Source organism: Emys orbicularis, chromosome 2, assembly GCF_028017835.1.
Source record: "Emys orbicularis isolate rEmyOrb1 chromosome 2, rEmyOrb1.hap1, whole genome shotgun sequence".
NCBI classification, from domain to species: Eukaryota; Metazoa; Chordata; order Testudines; family Emydidae; genus Emys; species Emys orbicularis.
The window spans coordinates 266,771,044-266,798,714 of NC_088684.1; the positions used below are offsets into that span (position 1 = coordinate 266,771,044).

At 40.5% G+C, this 27,671-nt stretch overlaps 1 protein-coding gene across 2 annotated transcripts in view; it reads left to right on the forward strand.

Moving 5' to 3' along the window:
- WAC (WW domain containing adaptor with coiled-coil) overlaps positions 1 to 27,671 on the forward strand; it is a 111,415-nt gene that overhangs the window by 23,710 nt on the left and 60,034 nt on the right. For both annotated transcript variants that reach the window (XM_065398120.1, XM_065398119.1), the window contains exons 4-7: positions 21,484 to 21,590; positions 22,556 to 22,671; positions 22,764 to 22,876; positions 25,804 to 26,112. In XM_065398120.1, the coding sequence (XP_065254192.1) occupies positions 21,484 to 21,590; positions 22,556 to 22,671; positions 22,764 to 22,876; positions 25,804 to 26,112 (645 nt within the window). The remainder of the gene's footprint in view (positions 1 to 21,483; positions 21,591 to 22,555; positions 22,672 to 22,763; positions 22,877 to 25,803; positions 26,113 to 27,671) is intronic.

Consider the following 27,671-nt stretch of genomic DNA (forward strand, 5'->3'; position numbering starts at 1 on the left):
CACTCCCTTGTCTTTTCTTATAGCTCTGATCTCCCCCTGCCCGATGGTTTCATTCACCAGAAAGGTTTTGGTATAGTGGGACTAAACTGAGTGCCACAAAAGTAGATAAAAGAAGCTCATGCTGGTGGGCTGCTGCCTGAACCTGCAGCCCTATATAGCCTTGTTTACATTGATAAACTATATCATAGTTAAAATTTTAACATGTTGTTCAACATGTTAAACACATCTTAGTACATAGCGTTGAAAGGGACAAAATCATGTTTAAAAGTACAGTAGTGATTATTGCAGAGGGAAAGCGCTGAACTTTGATTTCATACTATACAAAATAAGAACTTCTGCATGTACAAGCAGTCAGTTTGAGAGAATTACTTTGCAGACCTTGCAATTATAATTCATGTCTTTGTCACATTATGCAATAATTTAGCTTTGAATTTACAAGTAGGAGGGTTGGGCAGCTGTGCTTGAAAACCACGTGTAAAGTTTGGCTGAAAAATGCACAACTAATCTTGAGTACAGTTTCCTGCTGTGAACACAAACAGGAGTGCCTCATGCTCTGCATTAGCTACACATTTGCTTTCAACTGCTAGTCTGCATGTTAATTACAGCATATAAAGTTCTTAATTGCATTGGGCTGCAGCTAATAGATTGCCACTCTCCCATCAGAATGCTGGTGGTGATCTAAGGTTTTTCTGGGACATGGACTTACCTTTTGTAACCTGGTCACTTTGGTTGTCCATCAGAGCAGTAATTTGAAAAGTCGAATAAAACATAAGCTTTTAATACTTAAGCTTGTTTCATGTAGAATCTGAACTTGTCATGGAGGGATTGAATAGATATGTAACATGCATTTATGTTGTCAATACTAACATTTGTGAAACACTGAAAATTAGGGGTAGGGCAGCATAGTGTTGACACATCAAAAGAACAGTTATACTTTACTTATTCTGTTATTCAGTCAGATATTAAATTTGGTTTAATCTTCCTTATTAAGGAAGATTTGAAGCCTAATTTCCAGTCTGTCACTGAATTCAGTGCTGGACTGCTGCAGAAGCAAAAGAATTTTGACATAGAATTTAGGTCCACCTTGTGGGTTGTTGCCTTAGTAATGAAAACTTGCTTTATAGAAATAAATTTATTAAAAAAAAGCTAAAACTAAACTGTCATGTTGACTGTGGATATACTATATATCTAAACATATTTCCTCCTTTGTATACAGTTTTACAGTATTTTATTATCGAGGATGCAGATAGCACATAGAGTTTCTGTTGTGACCTCTTGCTTCCAGATACTTATACCTGTTTTTAGCGTTACCAAGTGATCTACACTTTTTTCCATGCTTGGACTGTCCAAATTTTTTTTTGAGAATTTGAGTAAAATTCCTTGATCAGTTTTCAGTTGAAAGGTGATGAGTAAGGGACTACAAAGTGCCATCAAATTTATATTGCCTCACTTTTGACTGACTTTTTAAAGAAACCGCATAACAAAAAATTCTAATGTGCAGGGTAGGAGCAGCCAGAGAGTAGAAGGGGATTTTAAGTCCTAAGGTGCCTATGACTAGTGAAGGTTCTCAGAGCCTGTACAGACACACAGACATTACCAACTTTGTTAACTAGCTAAACTGTTAATATTTTTGGAAAGCCGTGTACATATCAAGTTTCAAAGTTCAGTCTTTTGAGTTTCCCTTCTGGAGAAAACGATTGCAACAGTGTTTTACAGTGGTAGAAAACCATTTCAACCCATTCAGCTCAAACATGCTGTTGGTTGTTGCTTAAACTTTTTTAAAATTGATTTTGGACTGAGCAGAGTATGGAAAATTCCTGTGGAAAAGATTAAATGTTTGGTAAGTCATGACCAAATGAAAACAGTGTCATAGGATGACTAACCCCTCTAAATGAAGCAGGTCCAGGTCCCCTGCTGCCTCAATAGGTGCTCCCAGTTTGGCCCATTAAGAAGGTGTGGCAGGACCTGGGGCCTACAAAGGATCAGGGGAAAATTGAGAGAGGGAAAGTCCCTGAAGGAAGTCAGGAAAGAGAGTTCTGGTGAAAGAGTCAGTGAGAAAACTGGATGGGATCTCTGGGGAAAGTTTTCTCTGGAAAGAGGGGAGGGATTATTTGAAAGCCAGTTGAGGGGCTAGCCAGCTGTCCTTTCTGAGCCAAGGATGGAGAGGACTGAAGACTGAGAGCAGCAGATGGACGTGCTTGCTATGTCTCAAAGCTAGAGAGCTGAAGCCAGAGGGCTGGAGGAGGGCTGTGTTGGGAGAGCTGGGCTGTATTTGATGTATTCCCTGGATTATGGTGAAGGGATTTGTTATGTGCATAGGATTTTTTCTGTAGTAAATTAACCCCATAAGGGTTATTTGCACTAAGAAAGATTGCTTGGACTGTTTCAGGGAACACTCAGAGGGGAAACTGAGGCAGGCACACTTGTCACCCTGAAGCCTGCAAGCAGAGGGCACTTCAAGCAGAGGGTGCCTTATGACAAGTAAATTTCTAATGGAAAACAAATATTAGTAATGAGAAATGTAATAAATAACATGTTCATCATTTATGAGTTGGACACTTTTCTTTTTATTGTGGTGTTAAAGCATTATATACTCATTGGGGTGAAGAAGGGGGGAGGAAAAGTAAAGATAGTACTTTCCTTCTCCCAAGCCCCGCTTGTCTTTCTATTTGTTTTTCCTTCTCTCTTAAGACCACTACTGGAATAATATATTGTGCTGTAGTAAGCTGGTCTCAGAATGACATGGACTAGGATCATATGGTTTTAATCTTCTTTCAGCAGTCTCATCTGGTAGTCAAGGGCAGCAACTGTGATAGGATATCCTAGACCAGAGGTTCTCAAACTTCATTGCACTGCAACCCCCTTCTGATTAAAGAAAATTACTTCATGATCCCATGAGGAGGGACCAAAGCCTGAGCCCACCTGAGCCCCACTGCCCTGGGTGGGGGGCCCAAGCCTGAGCTTCACCGCTTTGGGCCTGGGGGGCCAAAGTTAAAGCTCAAGGGCTTCAGCCCCAGGCAGGGGGCCTGCAACCTGAGCCATGCCACCCAGGGCTGAAGCCCTCAGGCTTTGGCCTTGGGCCCCAGCAAGTCTAAGCCTGCCCTGGCGATCCCATTCAAAGGGGGTCGCAACCCACTTTGGGTCCCGACCCACCGTTTGAGAACCACTGTCCTAGACCTTACTCCCCATCTGATCAGAATGATGGTGGCATGGGTTGTCAGACTGGCGCTGGTAATACTATTAGGGGTTCCATTAGAAAATGTGTGATGGAGATAAATTTTGCACTGCATAATAGCATCAAGATTTGATAGCATGTTATTGGAGAAAGAGAAGAGGTCCCATCCACTCTTACTTCATGGTTTACCAAGAGAGAATACTGGTGATGAAGAAATTTACAAATTTTCTTGCCTCTGCTTATCCCCTCTTTTCCTCATTGTAATTAGGATTATATAGCTATAAGGACATCTGTTAGACTATACAATGTGACTCAGAACTTTGGCCATCAAGCCATCACCCACTATTCTTATTTTGTAGCTTATGACAAGAGATTAAAGGCTTTTTATCTATTTTTCTGTACGTAAACTAAGAAAAAAAGAACATCTCTTCTGTGACCACTGTCACATGTTGTCAGGGATCTGAATGTTTTTGTCTGTACTATTTTCAGGAATATATGCATAGTTTTGCTTTGTTGACATCCACCTTTTTGTTTCTCTTTGTAGAGTATTCATGATTTTTCAATGTATTTAATAAAAATAAGAGGTAATGTAAATAATATAGGAGGAAATGCAGAGTCTCAAACTGGCAGTCATCAGCAGTTCTATATTTTCCCACAGATATTTACTGGCGCTAGAAGCTGTAGAATTAGTAACATTGCTCTCCTGCATTGAAGTACTTAACCTGTGGTGCCTTTTGTGAGTAAAATTGATTACATATTTCTAGTCAGCTTTTCTTATAGTAGGTGCTACGGATGTGTTAAAGAGTATTGCAGAGAGTTGCTAGCACTGAACTCCACCTGCTGTTTTGAATCTAAAAGAAGGAAGAAATAGTGAATGAAGATGTGGGGAAGACTTGGAGAGTGACAGAGGGAGTCCATCTCCATACTCTTTTATTTATATATATATATATAATATATAATATTTTTTTTTAACATTCCTTAAATTTCACTTTGGAAGTTGAGATACTATAACTCACAATTTGTTTTAAAATTGTTATTTTGGGGGGCATTTTGTGAGTCATGTAACCTTGCAAGTATGTTAGCGATTTCTGTTCCATTAAACCATTTTTCTTCATTTCTAAAAAAATAAAAATTTCAAATGGAAATACTTGATACCTGTATGAGTAACGCTAGGCTGTTTTTATTTCAACAGAAGGAGAGATCCAAAAAGCTTTCAAATACTAGAATTCCTTTGCTATACAATGTTAACCAAAAAAAAAAGGGGCTTATTGTATTAAACGTGCATGTTCCGTTTTATGTAATGTTGCTTCAAATGGTTTGCAGAAGTATAACTCAACACTGTTTTTGTCAGAAATGAATACTTAGAAGAATACCATAGTGAATGAGAAATTAGTTGAAATGTAACTTGCATTTTATGTAGATCTTAGTAAGCATTTCTGAGACCCCCATACTGTTGCTAGCTAATATTACGTAACTTGCATATTCTAGTTTGTATCTGGCAGTCAAGGATGATGTATTAATGGCAGGAGACCCCAGAAGGGTAGATATGTAAAATCCGTGCCATTTCTATGATATCAAATAACAGATTGCATAAAAGTCTTGGGGAAAAAACTTGAAAAATACAGTTTTTAGACTTTTCTTTGCTATAGTATTTTTTCTTAGCGGGATTGTTTTTAAACTTCTGTTCTGTAAAGGCAATTAGTTTTATAATTGAACTACACTTTCCTGTTTTGTATGTGAGTTAGTTCAGAATATTTCAGATAAAAAACAGGAGCGTTAAATTTCCTCAACACCAATTAGTTGGGTTTCACCTATTCAGAAGGCACAATGGGCATAACTCTTTCAAGTGCCTGTTCCTTCTGTCTAATTACTGGATGAATTACATGCTGCATTTTGATTTGGTCTTTTTCATTTTTAAACAAACAAAATACACAACTCTCATATCAACTCCTGTGATAACTTAAAATTATTTCTGTTCTCCCTTTGAGGCCTCATGTTGTCTTTCTGGGCAATTGGCTTTCTTTTTCTTTTCATTTAGAAGGAAAGTTTATAGATTTGAAATAAACCAGTACTCTAAAGCACTGCTGTATATGTATGCACCTTTTTTTTTTTCATGGGCAAATACAGAATTCTAAACTCCTTGGGCAGGAGGGATTGTCTTTTTGTTCTTTGTTTATAGCACCTAGAGAGTTGGGGACCTGGTCCTTGGCTAGGACTCCTAGGTGCTATGGTAAGACAAATCATAAAAAATTTGTTCTGCTTCATTGAGAACCATGTGTATTAGGTGGTGAGATTAGCTTCAGGGGGGTAAGTTTTTGACGACCTCTTTAGACTATACTTAGCATCCTGTAAAGCTTCTAAACCAGGGGTGGGCAAACTATGGCCAGGGGGCCGCATCCGGCCCTACAGATACTTTAATTTGGCCCTCGAACTCCTGCCAGGAAGTGGGATCCGGGGCTTGCCCTGCTCTAGCCAGGGAGCAGGGTTGGGGGCTTGCCCTGCTCCACCAGCTCCCGGAAGCAGTGGCATGTCCCCCCTCCAGCTCCTACACATAGGGGCAGCCAGGGGGGCTCCGCACGCTGCCCCTGCCCCAAGCATGCCAACCGAACCGCGGCCAATGGGAGCTGCACAGGCGGCACCTGGCCATACCTCTGCGTAGGAGCTGGAGGAGGGACATGCTGCTGCTTCTAAGAGTTGCTTGAGGTAAGCGCCACCCAGAGCCTGCACCCCTGACCCCCTCCCGTGCCCCTTCCCCAGCCCTGATTTCCCCTTCCCACCCTCCGAACCCTTCCATCCCAGCCCGGAGCAACCTCCTGCACCCCCAACCCTTCAGCCCCACCCCAGAGCCTGCACCCCAGTCCGGAGCCCCCTCCTGCACCCATGACTCCTCGTTTCTGGTCCAACCCCAGAGCCCACACCCCCAGCCAGAGCCCTCACCCCAACCCCCAATTTTGTGAGCATTTATAGTGCGCCATACAATTTCCATACCCAGATATGGCCGTCGGACCAAAAAGTTTGCCCACCCCAGTTCTAGACAGTACAGTTCAAATTGGTGCAAAAGATTTCCACAAAGGTTACATGATGGAAATCTAGATCCCACATATAGTGGTTCACTTAGGTGGTGATCCAACTGGATCAGCTCCATAGTGGCACTTCAATGTAGCCTGAGCTGCAGGATGTGTAGAGTATGAGTCTTGATGTGTATCCTGATATAGCGAGACTCTTCATCACAGATAAAAGCTGAACCTCTGTAAAATGCAGAATGAGGCTGGGATTGGTAGTAGATAACTTTTTGCCACATTGTGTACATATGTTCTAATAAAATATTTATTTTTAGGTGTATTAAAAATTCTAATTTGGTCAAAGGAACGAATTGGTGAAGTGTGCACCACTTGTTTGAGGAAATTTAGAAGTTCATAATCTTAGATGAGATATTCTGAGCACAGCAACATTATATCAGACTAGATTCAAGAGTTAATGTTACCTCTGGATAATAGGAATTCCAAGTACTGTAATTGTCTTTTCCATCTGCTGTTGTTCCATTGCTTGAAGTTAAATTATTCAGTTTACAACTTCTCAATTGGTTGCTCTGGAAATGGTTTGTTATAGTAGATAACTTCAAATGAAGAAATAGAAACTGTAGTGTTTCATTGGTCCTTTCTCCCATTTTTACACTCTCCCCTTCCTCCCCTCCTCCCCCCGCCCCCAAAAAGAACCTCCTGTTTCTGTGGTGGATGACCTTAGTGAAACATCTTTCTTATTATTCTTTAAATGTCATTTAAGAGCAGTATTAAGTAGATAATATATTGAGAGAGAATCTGACTGAAAGTGGTTTTTGTGTGTTGCTATGCTGTTCTACCTGATAAGGGACAGCTAGCAGCATTGTTATACCTACTATTGTGGGACAACAAGAAGTGAATTTGTTTTTACCTCCAAGCCTCCCTCCAGGAATTCAACTTGGGAAGATGAGGGGCATAAGAGAATTTGTAGTAGCTCATGTGAAGGGAATCCATGAGTCCAAGTGGATTCAATGCTATAGGTGCACTGAACCTGATCTTTTTCTAGGGCGGGGAGTGGGAAGGTGCTTTCTATCTGTTACCTGTGGCAGAAGCGTCACTCCATACCTAATCTTCTCACTGCAAAAGGATCAAGAAGAGGAGCAGGTGAGAATGGGTACAAATTAGTTATCCCTGGTGATATCTACACCTACTCTGTTAGTGATGACAGCTGAGTAAAAGGCAGGGTCTAGAAACAAAATGACACCTTGTATTAATCTCTTAAATGTAAGTAATGAGGGGGAGGAGGACCCTACTCAGTTTGTGTTTCAGTGATGGCCTCATATTATGAAATACTGAAATGTATGTGTATTTGTGTAATGGTGATAGGTGAGACATAGGACCACATTTTAAGATCTTTAAATACGAACACCCTCTTATATTAGTGTCCACAATAAATTTTTTAAAAGGGGGTGGGGGGAGAGTAAATAAACAGTTTGATATATAAGCAGCATTGTTTAAAATAGTTGTTTTTCATGTGTTAGTGGGTATTTAAAGTAGTTTAATACTGCATATGTTTGAAATAACTAACCAAGTTCTTTTACAATTCCTTTCCTATGGATACTACTTCCAATTAATCTACTCCAATTAGGGGGGACTAATTTAAAATAAGGTCACACATCATTATTAAAATCAGCAACTTAATTCAATAGTGTAAAGTTTAAAAAAACAAACAAACAAACAATGATTTTAGTAATGTTTTAAACTGTTAAAAGTAAAAAATTCATTTTGGCTAATACTAGAGCCAAAACAACTTATTTATTAGAAGTGTAGGCAAGGCTATATATAATTGTATATTATCATAGGTGCTATTTTGACAGTATATTCTCTTTTATGCTGAAAAAGTTTAACTTTGTGTATCATACAAACCATAGATGCTTTAGGTTTCTGCTAAAATGATCATCAGTGAAATAACTAACACCTTAATTGCTGTCGTCAGGCTTCAGAGTTTGAACATCTCCATTGAAATGAAAGGGAGCAGTTCACAGTCCTTGTGGTTTTTCAGACTTTCTACAAACTCAACCATTCATCATTGCATTGGTTATATTAATTTCTTGTTTCAAAGTTTATTTTCAGAACAATAAGGGTTAGACCTCTGGCACACGGCTCACCAGGGTAAGCACCCTGGCGGGCCGGGCCAGTTTATTTACCTGCTGACGTGGCAGGTTCGGCCGATCGCGGCCCCCACTGGCCGCGGTTCGCCGTCCCAGGCCAATAGGGGCAGCGGGAAGCTGCGGCCAGCACATCCCTCGCCCGCGCTGCTTCCCGCGAGTGAGCAGGTAAATAAACTGGCCCGGCCCGCCAGGGTGCTTACCCTGGCGAGCTGTGTGCCAGAGGTTGCCGACCCCGGACTATAACTTTCATTTAAAATGAAAGCTTGTATTCTGAAGTCCATTTCTTCAGCTATTTATCTATTTGTACAGCATTTGTGGTGGTGTATAGTTTTATTGTTTGGGGCTTCAGCCTAGGCTGCCTATCGTGCCAGTACTTGTATTTGATAATATGTGCAGGCCTTGTTCAAGCAATGACTTAGCTTAACAAATTACTTTTTCTTCAGACTTCTTTTTTTGGAAGGGAAAGTGGATGTTACTAGTTATTAATTTATCAGAATACAATATGTAAGATATTTTATTAGAATTAAACTTAAAGTTCCTAAAAGCAACAGTGTGCAATTGAACTTTTCTCTTACTATCTTTTTATATTCGGGACACTATCATTTGAAAAATGTACTACCACTACTTCCTTATCCCCGGGGGGAGCTATGTCTACCTCACCATCTAATGATCAACTTTGTGTTATGCATACACATGAAATAAGAGGAAATAAAATACCTAGACAGTGTAGTATTTTTTTGTTAGCTTCGTTATCAGCGGCACCATTTTCATAGCATTAATTCTTGCTATCAGGCTCTGTATCAGTTACCCTAATTATATTTGATTCCTGATCCTATTTGACACTGCTAGTAGATACAAGAACATCTCCAAAATATTCCCAAATCCATCTTTCTAGAGAGCTAGAGACACAAAAAATTCCTCTCTACCCATACACACACACAAAAAAACTTGTGCAATAGCTTATTGGTGGTAAGAGTAGCATTAAAATTACCTTTTTGCCTCTCACTGCTTCTTTGTTGTTCAACCACAGTGGCTCTTTTTTGGTTCTCTTACTATGTTTTTTTAAATTGGGGTATACATTTAAGTTTTGGTTGTTTGAAGGGGTGCTGGTGGTGTTTACTCAGAAGTTTGGACCTGAATGAGAAAAATATCCCAATGTTTATAGCTGTCTGCTGTGTTCTGCATAATATCTGTGAAGCAAAGAGGGAAAAGTTTCTGCTGAGGTGGAGGATGGAGGTGGAGCTTCTGTCTGCTGAATCTGAACAGACAGATAGAAGGGCTATTAAAAGAGCTGTATGCAGAGCTATACTGCTCAGGGAGGCTTTGAAAGACCATTTTATTAGTGAGCCAGAGTAACCTGTGGTGTTGTAATGTGCTCTACCTGGCCCTGAGCTTTTGCAGCCTGGTATGAATCGTGTAGTGAATCGTTGTACATGTAGGGATATAACATTGTCAGTGCACCTATTAATTCTGTTTGTGAATGATCTTATGAGTGCTGTGACACTGTGCAGTAACAAGTAATTGGTCACTTTCTGAACTGATGAGCACCAGCAAGCATATATTGTGACCTGATGAAGACAAGTTATGTTCCAAATAATAGAATTTGTCTCACCCATGCTAGAGTCTAGACCAGGGGTGGGCAAACAACGGCCCGTGGGCCGCATCTGGCCCTCTGGACATTTTAATCCGGCCCTCGAACTCCCACCAGGGAGCGGGGTCTGGGGCTTGCCCCGCTCTAGCCATGGAGCGGGGTTGGGGGTTTTCCCACTCCGTGCAGCTTCTGGAAGCAGTGGCATGTCCCCCCTCTGGCTCCTACACCTAGGGGCAGCCAGAGGGCTCCGCATGGTGCCCCTGCCCCAAGCACTGTCCCCGTAGCTGGTCAATGGGAGCTCCAGGGGCAGCGCCTGTGGACAGGGCAGCGTGCAGAGCTGCCTGGCCGCGCCTCTGCTTAGGAGCCGGAGGGGGGACGTGCTGCTGCTTCTGGGAGCTACTTGAAGTAAATGCCACCCAGAGCCTGCACCCTTGATCCCTTCCTGCGCCCCCAGCCCTGATCCCCCCCTCCCGCCCCCGAACCCCTCTGTCCCAGCCCGGAGCAATGTCCTGCACCCCTCATCCCCAGCCCCACCCCAGAGCCTGCACCCCCAGCTGTAGCCCTCCCCCCACACCCCAACCCCCTGACCCAGCCCGGAGCCCCCTCCCGCCCTCCGAACCTGTCATTTCTGGCCCCACCCCAGTGTCATCCCCCCCAGCCAGAGCCCTCACCCCTTCCTGCACCCCAACCCCCAATTTCATGAACATTCATAGCCCACAATACAATTTCCAGACCCAGATATGGCCCTCGGACCAAAAATTTTGCCCACCCTGATCTAGACTGTGGTGGAGTCAAAAACAGGTCCTGGCTCAATGCGCAGCTGGATCCCACTGTCATCTGTCCCCAGTACTCCTCCTCTTCCTAGTCTACCACCCCTACCTCCTCACTGTTCATGGCAGGGGCCTGTGACTTGGACTCCTCCGAGGTATTCATGGTGTTATTGGCAGTGGTGGTGGGATCTCTGCCGAGTATGGCAGACAACTCTTTGTAAAAGCAGCAGGTCTGCAGCTTGTCATCGTATCGACCATTGACTTCCATGGCTTTCTGGTATGCCTGCTGAAGCTTCTTGGCATTCATGCGGCGCTGCTGCTGGTCCCTGTCATACCCCTTCTACTGCGTTCTTGGGGCAATCTGCTTGTGTAGATATCAACGTTTCTATGGCTGGTTCAGAGTAATGCCTGCACAGCCTCTTCTCGTCACAGGTCCAGGAGATCTAATGTCTCTTGTTTGCTCCAGGCAGGAGTGCATCTGGTGCGTGTAGCCAGTATGGTCAGCTGGGCAGTTGCATTCAACAATGGAGAGTTGGTAGGTGTGCTTGCCAAGCAGGCAATCAGGAAAAGGAATTTCAAAAATTGCTTTAAAGGGGGCGGGGGGGCAGGGCAGGCTTCCAATTTCCATGACTCATGGGCAGCGGGGGTCACTGGTGAACAGAGTGGTCAGTGTGGGGCATTGTGGGACAGCTGCTGGAGGACAGTTAGATTTGACAGAAGTAATGTAGCGGTTACATTTACAGTGCGTCAACCTAAGTACATTGACTGTGGCTCTATGCCTCTCAGGGAGGTGGTGGTATTATTAAGGCGACATAAGAGGGTATTTATGTCAGTGGGAGACAAATTTAACTGTAGACACATGCACAACCAGGTTGACCTCTGCTGCCTTTTGTTGACCTACCTCTCTAGTGCAGACCAGGCCTGCAGGGCAAGTTGTTTTCCCCCCCTAGTCTAGATATGGCCCTAATTGATATTTCTTATATTAAAATACTGCGGAGAGTTGGAGTATTCCGTTACCAGTTGTATCTGTTTTTCCAATGCGGCTGGTCTACCCTCAAACTTGAACCAAAATAACTTATTGGCTTTCATTCATACTTTATTCTGAAATAGTATCCAAACAGCTGCTTGGATAGAAATAACAAAAGGTGTAGATTAATGCAACTTAGTTATTTTGATTGCAGCAAGGTAATTATCCCCATGAAACGTCATGGGCTATTAAACTTATCTCATTAATAAATACTCAGTGTCCGTGAGTCTGGAGTCACTATGCTTGAATAGAAACTGAACTTTCTTCAGTTGTCTCAATCAATTAAGAAATCAGTTCCATATTAGGTGAAAATACAAGCCACTTGCAAGTCATATTACTTTAGTTCATAGCATATAAATTAACCTAAATTAGCTTCAGGTGTTGACTTTCTTTGTTTGAGTCCAGAGTAACTAATGGAAGCACTAACCTTAACTGAAGTGTCATTACTTCATCTTAAAAAGTTGTTTCATGGTATTTCCATAGAATTTTTACTGTTTGGACTTACACATTTATGGTATGTCTGTATGTATAAAATGAGTTACTTCATTGAACACATGTTCAAAAGGGGGGAAAAGGTAGGACTTCTCTACTAACATTTGTAGTCCATAATGGGAAATGTCCGTTTTGCAGATCATTTTAATTTACAACAAGTGTGTTGCCTTGTGTTTTTTTGCTGTGGCATTTGAACTATCATTTTCATATCCTAGTGACAATGTATGAGGATGTAGGAAGTAAAAGACTGTCCACTTGTTTATTTAAGATTATGCTGGCTGGGATGTTTGGGGGGGGGGGGGGGTTGAAGGAACAAATGACTAGTCTTTGTTCAAGCCAGGTAGAGGGGGAAAAACATTGTATCTGGATACATTGTATATTTTCCTTTGTTGGTACTAGAGGTATAGCAAAAGAGAAGAAATTAAAATAAAAACAACAATAAAAATTGATCTTCTATTTGGAAGATGAACGGGAAGGGCAAGAAGTTCAGCTTTGGTTATGGAATATACTTCCCTTTACTGTAAAGCAGCTAAGAATGTTCAGCCTTTGTTTATTTCATGGGCTAAAGTATGACTGCTAACAAACACATGAGTCCAAGTTGCTGATCATTGTGCCTTATAGCCTTCTAGAACATGGAAGTTGGCACTTGAACATTACAACCTCCAAAAATCAGGAAACACTCAATAAAATACAAAAGTTAAAAAACAGGAAATGCAGAGTTAAGGTAATGCCTGCCACACCACTACACTAGATTGCCTTCCTCATGTCCCTTTAGGGCAAAGAAGGCATAAACTAAAGTCAGAAAATGCAGAGTGAAAGTCATGTCTCTTATCACTTCCCACAAAATTTTAGGTCTGCCCTGGGAAAGATGACGTTAAGTCCTAGAAATATGATATAACCTTACCCTGCCCTAAAAAAACTTGCCATTTCTGTGTAGACAACCCAAAATTCTTGTTCCTATTTATACTCTTACGTGCAGCAGTTTTGATCTGGGGAGAATTTGCAGCAGCTTGCTAGAGCTGATGCAGGCATTTCAGGAGGCTTGCGTCTGCAGCATTAGGCATCATTTACTTCCAAAAACATTACCTCTCTTCGGTTTCCACAACACTGTTCTTCTTCACCTTCCCCACCATCTTCCATGTTTTAGGGAGGCATGCTGTAATTTCCCTTAGGGCCTCCTTAGGACAGTGATGCCATCTTAAGGTAAGTATCAAGGGGTAGCCGTGTTAGTCTGTATCCACAAAAACAAGGAGTCTGGTGGCACCTTAAAGACTAACAGATTTATTTGGGCATAAGCTTTCGTGGGTAAAAAACCTCACTTCTTAAGATGCATGGAGTGAACTTTCTGTAAGTTTACTTTCTGTAATTTTCATTCCATGCATCTGAAGAAGTGAGGTTTTTTACCCACGAAAGCTTATGTCCAAATAAATCTGTTAGTCTTTAAGGTGCCACTGGACTCCTTGTCATCTTAAGGTAAGGGGCTAAAGTTAAGGTTTAGGGGATCAGTGTATAGGAATGGTGTGGAGCACTTCTAAAACAACATTAATGCACAACTAATGAAGGGTTTTGTTAGGGCTTGTCTACAGAAGAAAATTTCACCTGTTATAATAGTATAATTATATTGCTGTAGTTATGCTATTCTGACTCCCATTGTGTGTACTGCTTTTGTGGAAAAAGAATAGCTGTTTTGGCTTGCTTAACCTGCTTCCAAAGCAACTTAAGCTAAACCAGAAAAAAGCACTCTTATGCCCTAAAGTGTCAGCATGGGAAGTTATACTGTTGTAATTATCATGGTTTAAACTTGTACGGTTGTAGGGAAAGATATAACTTTCCCATGTAGGTAAACCCTTAATTTTCCTCTGGCTTCGTCAGAAGTGGAACTAGCGAGGAAGGTTTGAATGAAGGGCAAATGTGGGAGAGTTTCTGGGGACTCAGTCTTCTAGCTGTAAAGCTGGAGATATCTGTGAGGGGTGAGGTAAGGCCCAGACTGCCTACCATGCTGCAGGTCTGATGCAGGGAGGGGAAAGGTGTTCAGTATTACCCTTCCCCTAGGGGTAGCATGAGTGAGGGCAGAGGTGCCATAACTTTTTTTGTAAATTAATTTCTGGGTTTTCCTCTTTTTGTTAAATGTGAAGTTTCAAAGTTTTTGAAAGCATGTGTTCTCTGTATATGTAGCTATACTGTATGGAGCACATACAGCTGTTGTGTTTCCCTTAATTCCTAGAAGTTTCCCCATCCTCCTCTCATTATTCCATCATTCAACTTCCCTTTTCCCCACCCCAGCCCCTTCAGCAAGGTCTCCTGCTCCCCCCGAAACACCTCCGCAGTCTGTGCCTTCACTCTGAAACAAGCTATACCAGTATAAACACCTTTATACTGCTGTAACTGCATCCATACTAGGGGACTTCATCTTAGCTAAATTGTTTTTATGCAGATTTAATTAAATAAGTATAAAAATTGTATATAGACAAGCCTTCAGATATATTTTTGTCTTAGTTTCCCCATCTATAAAATGGGGATAGTCTTACTGCACAGTGGAGGTAAATTAATGTTTGTGTGATTAATGTACAGCGTTCACTTTATATTTTTTATTCCAATATTTGCACTGTAAAAAACAAAAGAAATAGTATTTTTCATTTCACCTACTAAAAGTACTGTAGTGCAATCTCTTTATCATGAAAGTTGAACTTACAAATGTAGAATTATATACAATAAAAACCTTCATTCGGTTTTTCCTTAATTGTGGACAGAAAAGATACAAGAACCTGAAAATTTTAAAAGCAGGTCATTTTATAGGGGACCCTATCTTGGGAACCTTGATCTTGAGTTTGCATCACAAACTGTACCATGCTTCTCTGTGGGCATAGCAATTTTCAGGTCATTATGCATGGGGATTTTTAGAGCACTTTGAAAATCTCTTCTTCACAAAGCTCCATTCAACCTTAACCATGGTCCATCAAGGTCAGCGTAGACAAAAATTCATTAATTTTTTTTTTAATTGATTTTTTTTTTTTCAAATTGAATTGGCTTGTTTTATTTAACTTAGAGGCTTTATTTAAACTAAACACACTTTTATTTTTTAAAAGAAACCTATTTTAAATTATGGCAAAACTATGTTAAGGCCTAAATTGCAAGAAGCTGGTTTAAATCATGATTAAAATTAGTGATTTAAATTTTTGATTTTAAACTAGTCTACCCTCATCAAGGGCCTCCTGCTCCTTAATATAGAGTGCTTGAAATATTCAGTTTGGTGAATGTCCCATCTGCAAGGACCTTTACGTAGTTTTCAGGTGTTGATCGCAATACACCTCTACCCCGATATAACGCTGTCCTCGGGAGCCAAAAATCTTACCATGTTATAGGTGAAACCGCGTTATATTGAACGTGCTTTGATCTGCTGGAGTGCGCAGCCCCGCCCCCCTGGAGCACTGCTTTACCACGTTATATCCGAATTTGTGTTATATCGGGTCGCGTTGTATCAGGGTAGAGGTGTATATCATGTGCAGTAACTCTGTGGGAGAGATTGAGATTTAGTGTTCATGAGTGATGATTTAAGATTTTCTTCAAATAGGTGAAGAAATGCAAAGAAAGGAGTACTCAGTCTTAATGTGTTGATAGCTATGGCAAAAGCTTTGCTACTATCAGTGTTGAGTCAAAATAAGTAACAGGAACTAATGGAACGCTTACTTGTTTTATGTGAATGTATCAAATATAAAAAGGGGGGAAGAGGAAATAAAGAAAATATAGCAGAACTAGATAAATAGAATTTTTCAGTCTTCAAGAAACATAAATATTAAGAATAAGATGTTTAAAGTAGGAATCCAAAATGGAAGCAATTTTTTTTTAGTGTACAGGGTGGTGGGAAGCTTTACAGTATTCATGCTTGCAAAGGATGCTGTACAAAAGAATTCTATATACTCACTAGTACACCTCATCTTTTTATCTTGTTAGTGCTTGGACACAAATACTGTTATATAACAGCTCTTTCTTGGAAGATTGTTCTGGGTACTGGCATGTAATAGTAGGCATATGTCCATGATTGCACCATTAGCCTAGTAAACATGAAGCTGCCATGCTTTAAGAGATTTTTCTCACTGTAGTAAAACTGGACCTGCTGCTTTTTAAGTGAAGCTGAAAAGTTTGGCATTCCAGTCTTCAGAATATTCTTCAATGTTATGCTGTTTTATTGCAATGCTGGGCTGTGAGCAAACTTTAAAGCTAAAACTTTCTATTATGTGCACAGAGTTCTTGTTGAAGTATAATTGATGGTTAAACTTGGATGTTGGCCACTAAGTGACCAGGGTTAATGTCCTGGGCTGCAACTATGAGAGAACAGGGTAGAAAAAAAAAGTAGTGTTATGTGTGTAGATGGTTGCAGCTTGTATCCCCGGGAGAGTTTGTGGTTAGTCTTGGTGGAAAACTAGATACGTACTGACTTCATATTACTGCAGCTCATGAAAAGTGACTGTCACCTTCTAACATCATGTGTTCTCTGTGTGTGGTGAGTTATATCTGCTTTCTTTAGTGTAAGTTTTTCAAAATTCAGTGTCTTAGATTACTCCTCACTGAATGCACGCTCAGTCAGGTACCCCTGTGACAACTACTGCAATTGCTTACAGGGAAATAGGGTAGTAGGAAGATATCACATTACAGACCATTAAATACAAGTATTTTTTTAACCTTGTCTCTTTTTTGTTCATTTAATTTCCCCCTCAGTCTGGTCTGTTCTTCTACATTTGCTTCTCATTTGCCTGGTCATCCCCTCTGCTCTTGCTGACTGGATGCCTGGTTTCTTTCTCCCTTGCAGAGCTGCCTAGCTACCTGGTCAGTCTTTCCCTCGGCTCTTCTGTATTTTTTGCCCAATTCTCTTCTTCCCTGGTAACCTGGACATTAACTCCAAGGACTTCTCCTAGTTCCTTTTCAGGTGCCTACTGTCCCCCAGAGTATCACTTGCAGGATGGGAGCCAGTTCCTGAAGTCAGCCCGTTTCCACTCCTACTATGAAGTAGAGACCCTAATGGGGACCATAACAGGGGTGCCGGGCTTCTCTTATGCCATTCCTGCTGCTACCAACATGTTCTCACTCCCCTTTCCAACTCTTGTCATTTGAATTGCACTGCATCAAACTATTCTCCCCCCTCATCTACCCGGTGCCCAGCTTCTCCCTGTCTGCCTTCCTCTCTGATTCCAACTCCTGGCTCTCATTTCCTCTCACTGTTGGTCTGCACTGATTCCTGGTACTTTAACTATTATGTTGGTGACCCATCCAACCCCATAGCTGCCTGTCTCCTCACCCTTGCATTGCTTTTGACCTGCAGTTCTGGTTCAACACTCCAAAATGACCATTCACTGAACTTGGTCTTCACCAAGCAGTACTCTCCTCCTCATCTCTCCTTTGATAGGTGATCTCTCTCGGACCACCACCTGATCTTCCAACATCGCCTACTTACACCGTCCCTCTGACCTTGCCACTTAGTGCTTTTATGACTCTTAGTCCATCAATGTTCATGATTTCTCTTCTGCTCTCATCCTTTCTTCCTTTGTCCTGGTCATCTCTATTCTACACTCTTTTCCACCCTTGCCTTCTTTGTCCCTCTCTTCCATTGCAAAATCTGCTCTACCAACCCCCATCCCTGGCTCACCCAAAATCTGTTTCCTCTTCTCCTGTTCTCTAGCAGAAATCCCATGGCTATGTTGAATTCCTACACTAGAGACTTGTTCTCTCCTCCTTCTGTTCTGTCATTTTCTTAGCTAATCATCTTTACTTCTCCAGTCTAACCGAATCCTGTACCTGCAATCCTAACTGCCTTTTCATCACATTTGGCTCCCTCCTTAAACTTTCTCTCCTTCCTTTCTCCACTGCGCTCAGCATGTGATCTCGTTGATTTATTCAAAAAGAGAACAGACAAAATAGGATGCGACTCTATTCCCCTACTCTCTGGCTGCCTTCCACACAGCTAAAATTTTTGTTCAAGCCCTCATCATCCTGCATCTTGACTACTGTAACATTCTTGTCTCTGGCCTTGACAAATGTTGTCTTGCCCAATTCAAAATGCTGTTGCAAAGATCACCAATATTCACTACCTTTTCGTGTGGTACACTGCACAAGAAGGAATTAACTCAGTTTCACTTTAAAGGACTGGCATTTAAGAAAAAAACCTTTTTAAATTTGTTAACTGACGTTTATGACACAACTTTTTTTTTAAAAGCATTCCCAAATTAAAATTTTGTTGGAAGGTAGGCTCTAATTGCAGGGAGAAACATGAAAAATGTTGCAATTTAAAAAAACAATATTAGATCTGCCTTAAAAATAGATACATTTTATTGTAAGAAGACTGCAACAGTACATTGTAACCAGCCTGTTTTAAATGTTTCGTGATGCAGATATCCAGCGTTTTGAAAAGGCGCATGTATTTGTTGTGGTAACACAGTAGATAATGAATCAGTTAACACAACGGTATCATGAATTAAAGGTGAAAAATCTGTAGTGAAATTGTTGCACATTGGGTTTCCGGAGTTGAATGGATTGGCAGTTCAACTAGGACTTAAGGAAGCCAGAAGTCTAAGCCTAAGAGCCTGTGACATGGTAGTCGGCCAATCTGAAATTCAGCCTCAGTCTGTATAGAACTTGGATGCTTTGCTAGGCTCTGAACCAGTGATAATTCCGTAGGGTCACATGCAGACATGGTCAGGCTTGCATACATTTCTGAAATCTATCCATCAACTTCATGGAAACAGTGCCTCAAGACCAAGTGAAGGAAACTGAATTTGAATCTTCCAGACCACGCTCTTAGGGCAGGGGTGGGCAAACTTTTTGGCCCGAGGGGCACATCGGGTTTCTGAAATTGTATGGAGGGCCGGTTAGTGGAGGCTGTGCCTCCTCAAACAGTCGGGCGTGGCCTGCCCCTCCCATCTGACACCCCTCCCCTCCCACTTCTCGCCCCCGATGGCCCCCCAGGATCCCTGTCCCCTGACCACTCCCAGACCCTCCACCCCGATTGCCCCCTGCTGCCCTATCCAACACCTTTCTGCCCACCCCCACCCCCCAGGACCCCTGCTCCATCCAACCACCCCTTCTCTCTGACCGCTCCCGGAACCCCTGCCACTGACTGCCCCCCCGCTGCCCCATCCAACCCCCCCCTCCTTTCTGACTGCCCCCCCGGACCCTGCCCCCATTCAACCCTCCTGTTCCCTGCCCTCTGACTGCCCGGACCCCTATCCACATCCCTGCCCCCTGACCGCCACCCCAAACTCCCCTGCCCTCTATCCAACCCACCCTGTTCCCTGCCCCCTTACTGCGCTGCCCGGAGCACCGGTGGCTGGCAGCACTACAGCCACCGGGCTGGAGCCAGCCATGCCACTGCACAGAGCACCGGGGCAGGCTGCAGCTCTGAAGCTGCGCTGCCTCAGGAGCTCAAAGCCCTGCCGCCCAGAGCATTGCACCAGCGGTGCAGTGAGCTGAGGCTGCGGGGGAGGGGGAATAGCAGGGGAGGGCCGGGGGCTAGCCTCCTAGGCCAGGAGCTCAGGGGCTGGGCAGGAGGATCCCGCGGGCTGTAGTTTGCCCACCTCTGTCTTAGGGTATGTGTACACTGTAGCTGTGGGTGTGACTTTCAGTTTGTGTAGACATAACTGTGCTATCCTTAATTTAACTAGCTCGCTAAAAATAGTGTTTAGGATGTGGCAGTGTCTACATGCAAAATCACACCCTCAGCTGCAGTGTAGATGTTCTCTTAGAGAAACAGTGAGACAAAGTTAGAAAGATTATTTTTTTCAGGAAGTATGCTTCTTGATTTCTTATCTCCAAAAAGCCTTCTTTGATTTGCCTCAAACTTACTAGTCTACCTTGGCACAAGACCATATATGTAAAACTTCAGACATGTATAGTTTTGGCAAAATGAGGAGGGTGGTTAAAATCATTCTTCTGAGGGAAAGGTGGTTTTGAACATAATTATGGAGAGACTTGATGTCACTGTAATACTATAGGCCAGGAAACATTCCTGCTTTGACAAGGGGATGGAATTAAATAGCTTATTAGATAATTTCACTATCTTTTACAATTGGGTGAAGAAACTAAAATTTAGTGTCTATAAAACTAATAAGTCTTTGACTTATCACTTGTATGTAAAATGAGCCTTTTTAATGAACAAATCTGTTACATATATGTATTCATTTAATATCCAAATACACTTTTAAGCACTGTAGAAATAATGTTTGTGATGATTTTTTTACTACTCTTTTTGGCTCACATTGGTGCTGCAGAAAAAACAATCTGATTTGGAGTCTGTTGTGGTTTGTATATCATAAGAAAATTATTAACTAGGGCCCCAAAATTCTACCATTTTCTACCCTCTCTTATCCTTGTACAGCCATAATCATTTACTCAGGAGGTACAGTCAGGAAATTATACTACTTTATTTTCAGATTTCAGGCTGAGATTGTAGGGATAGAAATTAGGAAAACTATTTTTTTTTAACTTGTAAACTAAGCAAATTCTTTATGAAATTTAAACATGGAATCTCACAATGCTCCTGTTAGTCCTTTTAGGGTAGAACTTCATTATGTCTTCTAGAATTGAACATCAGTTTTATAGTCAAATACTTTATAATCTTATTAAATACTGTAAAGTGTACTTGTATTGTGAGTATTGCAACATAACTCAGATTTCCCACCATATTTATGACTTTCTTTATTGAAACATATCCCTCCACTAAATTGTAGTTTTCCTCTTCCTTATATTTGACAAATATCTAAAATAACCTTGATATATCAAAATGGATGGGAAAATGTTATTTAGTCCAAATTTAATCCGTTGATAACTCTTGCTTTTGTGGCCTCTCTTAGTTGGAGCTTCAGTTCTTCTGCTTTCAACTCCCTATATTCTAGTGGCCTGATAGCTGAGTCTCTTCTGGAGAAATCTGGATTGAACTACTCAGATAGATACATGAATTGAATCTTACAGATAGATTTTTTTAAATTTTATAGTTAAATTATTGGTAGAACGTGGAAGATATTTTCACATAGCTGCATCATATATGCTATATGTAAATCAAAGACTGATTGAAATTGTTCATGGAATTTTCAAACTTTCCCTTAATAGAGATCCATAGTGAAGTGTATTAAGTATATGGATGTGAGTGAGGATAAAAAGAAGATACACTGCACTTTTAATTAAAACATTGACATACTTCCATGCTCTGAAATACAGATATGTTTAATTTGTCTAGAAACTTTCATGGTGAACTATATTTGTGTGTTTTAGGGACCAGTTACTCTCCACAAGAAAATTCACATAACCACAGTGCTCTTCATAGCTCAAATTCACATTCTTCTAATCCAAGCAATAATCCAAGTAAAACTTCAGATGCAGTAAGTATTAATGGTCATCAATGTCCAAATATGCCTTGCGCGGTTTTATATACGCGATTTTTGCTATTTTCGATTAAATTATGGAGGGTGAAGTTCTGCATATTTTATTGAATTAGTAAACCCAAGTGGCAATTATATACTAAAAATGGAGGGAACAGCATCACAAATTGCATTTGGCAGAGGTTATACGTTGTTAGATGGTTTCAGTATAGCTAATTGTCATTAGGGTTTCCAGATGTACCTGTCTTGCCTTTGACAGTTTTAATCGAAAAGACATATAGCAATTGAAAAAAATACTTTCCCTAAATATATCATTGGCAAGGATTTTACTCTAGTTTCTTGGTTCCACAGCAGTAGACTGACCTAACTCCCCAGGCTCTTTATTTTTTTGGAACCTTATGGGAAGCAGTAATAGGGTTTTGAGCCTTATTGCTTACTGGCTAGCGCACACCACTTCCTATGCTTCAAGCACTCAGTTACCAAAAATTGCTGTGTTTATGCTGGTTGATGTATGGGGAAAAACAGAGAGAATCCTCCAAATATTATTTTCTAAAATATAACAAAAAGGTTAAATAGTTTTTTATTTACATCATCTGGACGTTCTGAGGAGGTTCTTCAGTTGCAGAAATATAAGATCCAAAATCATTAGCATGCTGAAGACTTCATTGTAGAGAGTAGTGATGTTACAATGATCCAATGATCTCAATTTATGCTATAATTTAGTCAGGTTGGTAAGATGATAGGAGAACCTGTGAATTGTTTGAAGCAGCTGGAAGCAGTACTGTTTGGGAGGTGATAGAGGAGGGACATTACATTGTCCCTTACGTACATTGGTAGTGTTTCAAAGTGGATGAGAAGGAAAAAGTCTACACATCTTGCAACTTTGAATATAGTAGAATCTATGTAACTTATTTAAAAACTGTCAAGTAGTCGTTTCTCCAACATTGTTGTTCATATTTTCAAAGTCCTACGATTCTGCGGATGACTGGTCTGAGCACATCAGCTCTTCTGGCAAAAAATACTACTATAACTGCCGAACAGAAGTTTCACAATGGGAAAAACCAAAAGAGTGGCTTGAAAGGTATAGATATGCTTTTATTTATTAATCAAAGTATATAATCTAGAAAACATTATACTTGATTTGAGTTTTTACTTTATTTGTATTTTTTGCAGAGAGCAGAGACAAAAAGAAGCAAGCAAAATATCAGTTAACAGTTTCCCAAAAGATAGGGACTACAGAAGAGAGGTGATGCAGGCAACAGCTGCCAGTGGGTTCGCCAGTGGAAGTATGTTTTTTTTGTTTTGTTTTTTGTTTTTTGACAATTAAATGCTCTTGGTTTGTATGCGTTGCATACTTCCTCTCAGTACTTTTCTTTGCCAAACTAAAAAAGAAATCTCTCTTCTCTAGCATGTGCTTTTTGTGGCAGTGAGTCAAGGTGGCCCAGCTCATTTTTTCCCTAAAATCTATTGCAACTACAGACAACTTCTCCAAATGTTCTTGCCCACTGATGATGATGTCTGAGTAGCTTTGAGCCTATCCAACTAGAACATTCAATTATATCAATGTTCCGTGTTAGTATTCCTTTTTTGTAATTATCACTTACTCACTATATGTGTAGCATTTGTCCTTCAGCTTGAAGACACAATCTTTTTCTGTAGCTGCTGTGATAGTCTTCTCCCAGTATTTTTTCTTCAGTACTTAAGATACTAGAGGCTTAAAAGGGCCTGACTATTATCACTGTTTCTTCATAAATTGCAGTTGAGCAGCATACTAATATTTGGAGAAAATATAATCTGTTTTAACAGGTGCTGCACTATATAAAGAAAATGCACATTACAAGAAGAATAGATGCAAAAATTGCATATTGCAATTAGGGCTGTCAGTCACTGTTAACTCACTTTTTTAACTTAAAACAAATTAACTTGATTAAAAAATTAATCGTGATTCGTCACACTTAATAGAATACCAATTTAAACTTATTACATATATTTGGATGTTTTTCTACATTTTCAAACATATTGATTTCAGTTACAACACAGAATACAAAGTGTATAGTGCTCACTTTGTTATTTTTGATTATAAATATTTGCATTGTAGAAAAGAAATAGTATTTTTCAGTTTACCTCATACAAGTACTGTAGTGCAGTGTAAAACTTTAGAGCCTACAAGTGCACTCAGTCCTACTTCTTGTTCAGCCAATCAGTAAGACAAACAAGTTTGTTTACCTTTATGGGAGATAATGCTGCCCGCTTCTTATTTACAATGTCACCTGAAAGTGAAAACAGGTGTTCCTATGGCACTTTTGTAGCTGGCGTTGCAAGGTATTTATGTGCCAGATATGCTAAACATTTGCATGCCCCTTCCGTGCTTGACCCACCATTCCAGAAGACATGCTGATGACGCTTGTTTAAAAAAAAAAGGGGGGGGGGCAATAAATGTGTGACTGAACTCTTTGAATTGTATGTCTCCTGCTCCATGGTTTTACCTGCATTCTGCCATATATTTCGTGATATGGCAGTCTCAGGTGATGACCTGGCATACGTTGTTCAATTTAAGAAAATTTTCATTGCGGATCTGACAAAACTCAAAGAAGGTACCAATATGAGTTTTCTAAAGAGAGCTATAGCACTCAACCCAAGTTTTAAGAATCTGAAGTGTCTTCCAAAATCTGAGAGGGACGGGGTGTGGAATATGCTGCCAAAAGTCTTAAAAGAGCAATACTTCAATTTTGAAAATACAGAACCCAAACCACCACAAAAGAAAATCAAACTTCTGTTGATGGCATCTGACTCATGATGATGAATTTGCTTTGGATTGTTATGGAGCAGAAGCCGTCATCAGTATGGAAGCATGTCGTCTGGAATGGTGGTCGAAGCATGAAGGGGCATACAAATGTTTAGTACATCTGGCATGTAAATACCTTGCAGTGCCGGCTACAACAGTGCCATGTGAATGCCTGTTCTCAATTTCAGGTGATGATGTGAATAAGAAGTGGACAGCATTATCTCCTGTAAATGTAAACAAACGTGTTTGTCTTAGCGATTGGCTGAACAAGAAGTAGGACTGAGTGCACTTGTAGGCTCTAAAGTTTTACATTGTTTTATTTTTGAATGCAGTTATGTAAAAAATAAGAATTCTGCATTTGTAAATTGCGCTTTCACATTGAGATGGCACTACAGTACTTGTATGAGGTGAATTGAAAAATACCATTTTTTAGCTTTTTTTTTTTTTTTTAGGGAGCAAATATTTGTAATAAAAAATAATATAAAGTGAGCACTGTACACTTTGTATTCTGTGTTGTAATTGAAATCAATATATTTGAAAATGTAGAAAAACATCCAAAAATATTTAAATAAATGCTATTCTATTATTAACAGTATGATTAAGACTGAGATTAATTGTGGTAATTTTTTAAAATCATTTGACAGCCCTAATTGCAATAAATATTTGCTTTTGTGAATTTCATGTCAATTTGCATCATTGCCAGTGGTAAGGTTGCATGACAGATGAGAAACTAGCAATCAGGAAGGATGAAACATTCTGTGCTCCAATATAACATATTAAAGTCACTGTTATGTGACAGCATGCAAATTAAGAAGTTCATATATGTTATACTGTTATAAGTTTTATATTCTGCTAATCAGAAGTGGCTTGAAGCTGAATTCCAGTCCATTTTTTTATCTTTTAAAAACAAGAATTCAAAATTCGGTTGTATTAAAAAAAAAAAAACAAAAAAAAACAGGAGACGAACATGGCGTATAGAAGAGAAATTCATAAAACATGAAAATTTTGCGCTGAGATGTCTGCCATAATTTAGTCTCTCCGATTAAATATAGCATATGTAAATATTTCATTTTGGTCGGTGTCTTAATGAAATCTTTAAAAATTACCTTAGAAACTAGAAAACTCTCTACAAAATAGTTTGTCCTTAACAAGATTACTTTACTGGAATTCTAAATTGGGCAAAGGTCTAATAGTGTTTGAGAAGGTGCATGTTGTCAGTGAGTAAAATCAGATTGTCTTGTTTGCCAATACTGAGCTGTAGTAGCTATTGTGCTGGCAGTTTAGGCTTTCATTATTTTTTTTTAAAATCTCATCAGATTTAAACATTAGCATGCTACTGAATTAGTCATAATCCTTGCAGTGTTAGTGAAGTTTCTAACTTAATCTTTTTTTTTCTTATTGCAACATTCTTTGTGAACCCTGCAACAGTGGAAGACAAGCATTCCAGTGATGCCAGTAGTATACTCCCTCAGAATATTTTGTCTCAGACAAGCAGACACAATGACAGAGACTACAGACTGCCAAGAGCAGAGACTCACAGTAGTTCTACTCCAGTACAACATCCCATCAAACCAGTGGTTCATCCAACATCTACCCCAAGCACTGTTCCTCCTACTCCATTTTCTCTACAATCTGATCACCAGCCAAAGAAATCTTTTGATGCTAATGGAGCATCTACTTTATCAAAACTGCCTACACCCACATCGTCCATCCCTTCTCAGAAAACAGATAGAAAAGGTATGTCAGAAAACTATTTTTAATACTGCTCAATGTTGCAAATTGAATTTGAGTTGTTGGTTAGAAAGTCTGACTTCTAGAATTTAAACATGTTTGTCCTGTTTCCTATGCTTGAAACAGTTAATTCAGTCATGATTTTTGTGATTCAGATTCAGTTTCACATTAAACCATGTTTGTCATAATCCACTGATCTGACAGAACTTTGAATTCTGAACTTTGAATTAGATGATAGAGCAGAAGAGACCATTGTGATCATCTAGTCTGACTTCCTTTATAACACAAGCATAGGACTTTCCTGAATTAATTCTCACCTGAACTAGATTGATCTTTCAGAAAAACATTGACACTTATAGGTTTGCCATTTACATGCATATACTGCAAACAGTATTTCAATTGATCTCCACTAAAAGGGTGCCTAAAATCCTTTTTATGTCATTTTGGAACTTTGCAGTTACTCCAGTTGTCAGCATAGCTGTAGGATTAATGTTTCAAAGCCATCTTGGACCCATGCGTTTTCTATCAAAAGTATCTTGTTGGGATTCCAGTGACAAACTACTTAAGTTTCCCTATAGTGCTACAGGGGAATATGACTGGTACATCTGTGGAAATCAACTGATCAGTTACACTCTTCTATATATAAGAAGTTTGATCGTGAAGAAATGGGTGGTATTCTTTAATTGTAACTGTCTTTATAATATATTAGTCTTAAAATGCCTAAAGGTTAACTGTTTGTTTGTTCCTGAAACATCTAGAGGCACTAGGCAGAGATAAAGACCCCTTTATGCTTGACACTGTTCAGATTGGAATTTTGAATGTTATGAATAATGAAATTGACTTTCATAGAGAGGAGGCACTGAGTGAGAACGTTAGAATAGGGGTGCTTGGTACCAGTGACCATGAGGTACTTCAGTTCAGCATAGGCTGTGTCTATACTACAAACTGTTTGGGGAACAAAGTTACTTCTGCATAAAGCCACCATAGCTAGTGTATTGCTTGTGCGTGCGCATGCTTGACTCCTTGCGTCTGAGCTGTGCATACTCATCGGGACTACTTGTATTGTTCCTATGCACCATCACGGAGATCTGCACATCCATGGGAACAACTACTCCATCATCTTCCCCAGAGCCACTGTTACCCCATGCCATGGGAAACCCCACAACCTCTTGTGGATCTAGCTTACTGGCCATCTTGGGGGCCTTGGGCACAGCATCCTCCTTTATAACCCGCCCAATCCATGAGAGTCGCCACTTGCTTCCCTCCAAGGGATCCATCAAGCAGGTTTGCGGAACCAGTAGCAGAGGAAGAATCTTATACGGAGTCCCGGTGGTTCTGCCAGGGCTGGCTAGATTCCCACCCTCCTCACCGGTTGAGGATGTAATTGTCATCTACCTCTCCACCAGATGACTTCAGACGATTCCAAGCGCTTCTAAGGAGAGTTGCTGGGGAACAACTATCCCATTGGAGGAGATTCAAGACTCGCAGTATAAACTTCTGGATATCCTTCACACGTTGGCATTGGTGAGAATAGCTCTCCTAATGAATGATGCCATGTTGGAGCC